The sequence below is a fragment of the Arachis ipaensis genome, chromosome B6 (genome assembly GCF_059453495.1).
Source record: "Arachis ipaensis isolate K30076 ecotype BB chromosome B6, ASM5945349v1, whole genome shotgun sequence".
NCBI classification, from domain to species: domain Eukaryota; kingdom Viridiplantae; phylum Streptophyta; class Magnoliopsida; order Fabales; family Fabaceae; genus Arachis; species Arachis ipaensis.
The window spans coordinates 5,312,092-5,317,616 of record NC_142441.1 but is presented as its reverse complement, the minus strand read 5'-3'; the positions used below and the strand labels follow the sequence as shown (position 1 = coordinate 5,317,616).

At 31.7% G+C, this 5,525-nt stretch overlaps 1 protein-coding gene across 2 annotated transcripts; it reads left to right on the top strand.

Moving 5' to 3' along the window:
* The first annotated feature begins 1,022 nt into the window (after positions 1–1,022).
* On the top strand, positions 1,023–4,041 carry LOC107645500 (DET1 complexing ubiquitin ligase). 2 transcript variants are annotated; one of them, XM_016349542.3, is made up of 5 exons: positions 1,023–1,255; positions 1,891–2,142; positions 2,854–2,914; positions 3,397–3,458; positions 3,571–4,041. In XM_016349542.3, exons 2-5 carry the CDS (start codon positions 2,059–2,061, stop codon positions 3,643–3,645), a joined length of 282 nt encoding a protein of 93 aa, XP_016205028.1. In that variant the 5' UTR covers positions 1,023–1,255; positions 1,891–2,058; the 3' UTR covers positions 3,646–4,041. The 2 variants fall into 2 exon arrangements, with proteins under 2 accessions (XP_016205028.1, XP_016205024.1); XM_016349538.3 differs by having other exon boundaries at positions 3,538–4,041.
* Positions 4,042–5,525: the final 1,484 nt, after the last annotated feature.

Genomic DNA, 5,525 nt, shown 5'->3' with positions numbered 1-5,525 from the left:
ACATAATGCATTCCACCAATTCAATTTATAGAGTTTTAATGAGTCACTGGTTATCAGGAGGAGACTGTCCTCTGCATGCATACCACCTGCAACATCCCCGTGTTGAGGCAACACGCCCGCTGCGTGTTGCCATCCGTGCCTGCCCGCTACGTCACCACGCCTCTTTCGTGTTGCTGGAAAACTGCCACGCATCTGACAGACTTGGTACCACGCCTTTTAGCATGTTGAACTTAATACTCACAACAGCATAAAATACTTCCTTCTTCAATATTGAGCAAATACACTAATGTATATTTCATATAAAAATAATTTTTGATTAATAAATCCATTAATAAATATATTTTTTCATATTTAGTTATTTTGTACGTGTTTTAAATATTTTAAAATTATTTTATTAAAAAATAAATAATTCAAAAATATTTTTAGTAATATCTGAAATTTAACTTGTATATATTAAAGAAAAATTGTTCAGATAATCAATTTTAATATTTTTATTATTATTTAACTAGTATAACTATTAAATTATTTTTAATAAATATAAGAATAAATTATTATTGACTAAAAATTATAATATTCGCTTATAATATAGAATTCTTCCGTATTAAAAATAGAAATGTGGATTGAAGTAAGGTTTAAAATTTAAAAAAGATAAATAAAATAAAGAAAAAAATTCAAATAGTTCCTGACAATTACTTTAAAAGATAATGAGATTCTTGACAAAAAAAATTTAATCCAATTTTTGACAATTATTTCAAAAGGTCAACGAGACTTATGTATCAAAAAAAAGTTAATGTTATTTTTTTAGCACGTGGACTAATCAATAAAAAAAAAATCAGAGACCGAATTGAGTGTTTTTTTTTCTTAAGAAACTTATTATTCTTTGGAGGTAATTGTCATGAGTCGGATTGAGTATTTACTCATAAATAAAATACAAATACAAGCTATCCAGACTCCAGTAGCATCAGCACATAGAAATAGAAACAGAATAATAAATGAAAAACTTAATGGTACCTTTTTGACACGTATCCCCTGAAATGGACAATGTTGTAATTTCCGTGACATGAAGCTTTCTTCTCTTCTCTGTTCTCTCCATTGGACTCAAACGAGACAACTATATAAATGGTGGTTCCCTCAACTTTCTATTCTCAGCAACCACCTTTTTCCGCTCACAACCAATTTCAGCACATTCCAGAGAGATCTCACCTCATATCTCAGATCGCGGTTCCAATTTCACACTCTTCCAATTTTCTTAAAGGTTATTCTTTTTATTATTATTTTTATTATTAAACACTGACAAGTTTGGCAATGTAACTGAAGTTTGGGAATCGTAGATAATCGAAGTTTGGCACTGTAGCTGAATGATGTATTTGGACTTTGGAATCCCTTTATACTGGAATTGGAAATCATGTATTGAGTTTTTTGCATTCTTTTGTGGCTTTTGCTTCTGATTGTTTTGGAAATGATTGGATTTTTGTTGATTATTTGTTTATTAGTTCATGTTGCTTATTGGAACCTAAAGTTCCTTTTTGAGAAAGATTGAAGTGTGGATTTTTGTCAATTTTCATGCATTGAGAAGATTCAAGTGTGATTTACTTATAATTTGGCAAGGTTATCAAACTCTTGGTATACTCTTTTATGAGTTTAGGTCCCTAGAACGAGTTTATGAGTCTGATTTACCCAGGATTTATGAGTTTAGGTGAACTCTTGTGTTTGATAAACTTTATATTATCTGGGATTTCAATATCTCTCCAACTTTAGGAGATTGCTGCATATGTTTCTGTTCAAATTCATCGATTCAGTTTCAGGCTCTGCAATGAAAATTCCACTTATCCGTTTATTATTTTAATAAATTGCAACCTCTCAGCAGCTGAAAATATAATCTTTTTGCAGCTGACAATGTAGGATTGTTGAGTTAGGAGAATTTGGTGTTGTTCAAGCCATGAAAACTCAATTATCCATGAAATTCAAGCCTCTACTTGCAACTGGTTCCTTCTAGGGAGGATTTTTTGTTGTCGTCTTCTCTTTCATCTATCAGAAGTTTGTTGCAGCCTCTGCCTCATGGATTCTGTCCTTGGTAATTGGCCATCTTATGATCCTCACAACTTTAGCCAGCTTCGAACTTCAGATCCTTCTAGATCTTCTGTAAGTCCTTTTATTTATTTCAAAGTGAATTTAAGTATTTGAGATCACTGGTTGAATTCATTCCATCAACTATGAAAACTTGCTGTGTTTGAGTTTGATCTTCAGATTTTGTTATGAAAAGAGAACTTCCCTTTTTTTGTTGACCAGCCAATTTCCTTGTTCTTCATCTAATTTAAATTTTAACTGTTAACTATTTATCTTCATAAAAGACTTTCTTCTGGGTTAACCGAATTGCACATTTGAAGAGAATAGTTCTGAAATGTTGATGTTGGAACTTGGTAGAGAATTGTAAGATAAATTACATTGCCATGTTTTTGGTCTCAAGTTTGTTTCACTAGTGGGACTTACCTTTTGAAATTTGGATTATTATAATGAGTCTTGACTAACTTGGATATCCACAATTCATTTTGTTGTTGTCCCGAGGTGGACTGTTCAGCATTGCTGTTATAGGCAGCATCGCCTTGGAGGAAGATCCCCATTTATTGAATATGAATGCCTGAATACAACAAATATGGTTTTTAATATAAAGATTTTGAATTGGTCCTTGTTTTATTTACATCCTTTTCTCGCTAAGCCAGGACTAAACCAAGTTGCATTAGAACTTTTAAAGCAGCTGCACTGTTTTTGTGTATAAGCAATCAATCATATTATCAATCACCCAAGCATATTATCAGTTTGCTTTCTGAAGAGGATATATTGTTTTTTCTTCAGAAAATGGCACCGGCCACTTACCATTCTATTCACAACAGGGACGTACCACCAGCCGATCAAGGTAGTGAATCTACTAACTCATGTACTAATGTTTTGCTGTATCTATTTGGTTGATGATCTGTCTATAGTATTTCTCAATCATGCTTTAAGAGGAAGTCATATGACTTTTCATTGCTATGAAATTGTTGGTTGAGGTTGCTAAGAATCCTAAATCTCTTCCTTTACTCCTCTCATATCCATATTTATGACCAACTAATAGTCACCAAGAGCTTCCCATCAGTTTGTTTTGACATAGGTCAAGGTTATCAAAATTCAAACTCTAGAGTTAACTCGTAAACATTTACAACAAAAGTTTAGTTCTCAAATCAAGTTCATGAGTTGAGTTTTAGAATTCAAGTATACCTGAGCTCCCTTAGTTTAGCTAAACTAAAGACTTTGGTAATCTTAACATAGATTCCATTCAACATTTGCTGTCAGGCTCAATGACAGTTTTCTTCTTTTTCCCTTGAGGGTTTGCTAATCAGTTGAAATTTATCCTAACAGTGATAAATACCGAACACAAAAATATCCTTCTAAGAGAAATCTACCGGCGTGCAGAGGAGAAGGTTAGTCTTGAAAGTTAAACACTTCTTACATTTTGGCACATTTAAGTTATGCAATACCTACATTCACACATCACTGCAGATTGATCTAATAGCCTTACCATCACCATCGCAGTTGACACCCAAAAGAGCCGCATCCGATAACCTCATACCGGAGCATGGATCCAAACAACCAAGGGTTTCAACTTGAAAAATTTTATTTGACCAACAAATGGTGAATATGGTTTGTGAACAACTCTTTCAGAAGTCAGATATGCCGTTGTGTAACTAAGAAGACTTTGGCATGTTTGGTGTTGTAAACTATCTTTTCAAGTATAGAGTTGGTTAGCCCCATCAAAATTGTTCAGTGAATGAAGTGAAATAGTGATTATGAATTTCATTGTAGATTTTGTGCCATATGCTTGTCCAATGTCCACATAAGTTAGAAAGAGGCAGAAGCTTTGATTCAGGATTTTGAGGATTTGCAGTAAGTATGCATCCTAATCTTGTGCCACATTCTTTATTTTTTATTTTATATGATAACTTTTTATGCACATTCCTTCCTTCGAAAGGTTTATCTATTTATAGAACCATGAGAATTTAGAAACATCTATCTAGTTATTTGTTTGAGTTGTGGACTTGTGGTACTAAAATAGGATTTATATAAACTCTTTTTTCTACTCCATTTTATACAAATAAACGAACTTTGTTTACTAAATTAATAATTGTTCATTAAAGAGATAGATTTCCATGTATGGTTAATATATTAATATAAAGATAAAGTACTGTTTTAGCATTTAATGATTGAGCTCAGATATAATTTGGCTTCTAAAATTTAAAATTTTGTATTTTTGTCTTAAATATTTTATTTTGTCCTATTAAAATTAAAATCTTTTCTAAGTAGCAACAATAATCATATAAATTTAACTTCCGAGTATTTCAAAATCTTTTCTAGGTAGCAACAATAATGGTATAAACTCACCAAAAAAAAACTTAACTTCAACATATCTCATGTTAGAGATATAACTATTTATATTACTTCTTTCTATCAATTTAAACTTTTAGTATGAGTGATTTCATGATATGATATTAGAATTTTATGTCCAAAAGGTTTAGAGTTCAATTCTTGGTAAATTCCAAAAGTAAAAAAATAGCACAAAACAGATAAAAAAAAAAATCTATACAAACATAAAAGAGGTTTTTGTTTAAAGAGGAGTGTTAGAAATATAACAGTTTATATTGTTTTTTATTATCAACTTAAGTTTTTGGAATGGATAGTTTCATGACATCTCAAAAAGAAAACCATGACTTTTAACTTTTAATTTTTTCTGGTATGGGATTTTTGGGGTCTTTTTTTTTTTTTTTTGGTTTTACCCAAACGGTATCCCCCAACCCGACAGGTTGAAGACTAATCCGTCGCGAATCTGAGCTCCATTTAAGGGAAACTTATCCTCTCTTTTTTTTTTGTCATGAAACTTATCTTCTTTTTTTTTTGGACAGGAAACTTATCCTCTTTTAAACCTTGAATTGGCCACGACAAAAAAAACCTTGAATTGGCTTTTAAAAGGGTTTTGGAGGCCCAAAACTCTTTAAAATTGAAAGCGTAAACAGATCCAAGAGGGGTATGATTTCTGTGTCATAGGTAGAAAATTGACTTTTCTAGTCCAAAAAAAAGGGCGATACTCTAATAATGATATTCGGAGACCACGATATTCGTACCAAACTTTAACTATACAATGAAATATATAAGTTCTCACAAATTTTCCCAAAAGCGTTTTGAATGAATAAATGAATAATATACATGATCACTGGTTAAACCAAATAGGAAACAAACAACAACAACAAAGCTTTGTCCCACTAGGTGGAATCGGTTACATGAATTAAACAATGTCATTAAGTTCTGTTATGTATCATGTTTACAGAGAGACCGTTTACATGTAGATCTCGTTTGACCACTTTATAAATAGTATTCTTAAGTCTTCCTCTGTTTTTTACCCTTATCTATCTTCTATTTCATCTACTTTCCTAATTGAGTGTTCTATCAGTCTTCTTCTCACCTGATTGGTTAAACCAAATAGGAAAAAAAAATAT

Bases quoted from the DNA above. Each gene is read 5' to 3' on its own strand.
- LOC107645500 (XM_016349538.3), top strand. From the start codon at position 2,059: ATGGATTCTGTCCTTGGTAATTGGCCATCTTATGATCCTCACAACTTT. The intron at 2,143-2,853 runs GTAAGTCCTTTT...TTTTTTCTTCAG, and splicing joins CAGATCCTTCTAGATCTTCT to AAAATGGCACCGGCCACTTA. The intron at 3,459-3,537 runs GTTAGTCTTGAA...ACATCACTGCAG, and splicing joins ACCGGCGTGCAGAGGAGAAG to ATTGATCTAATAGCCTTACC.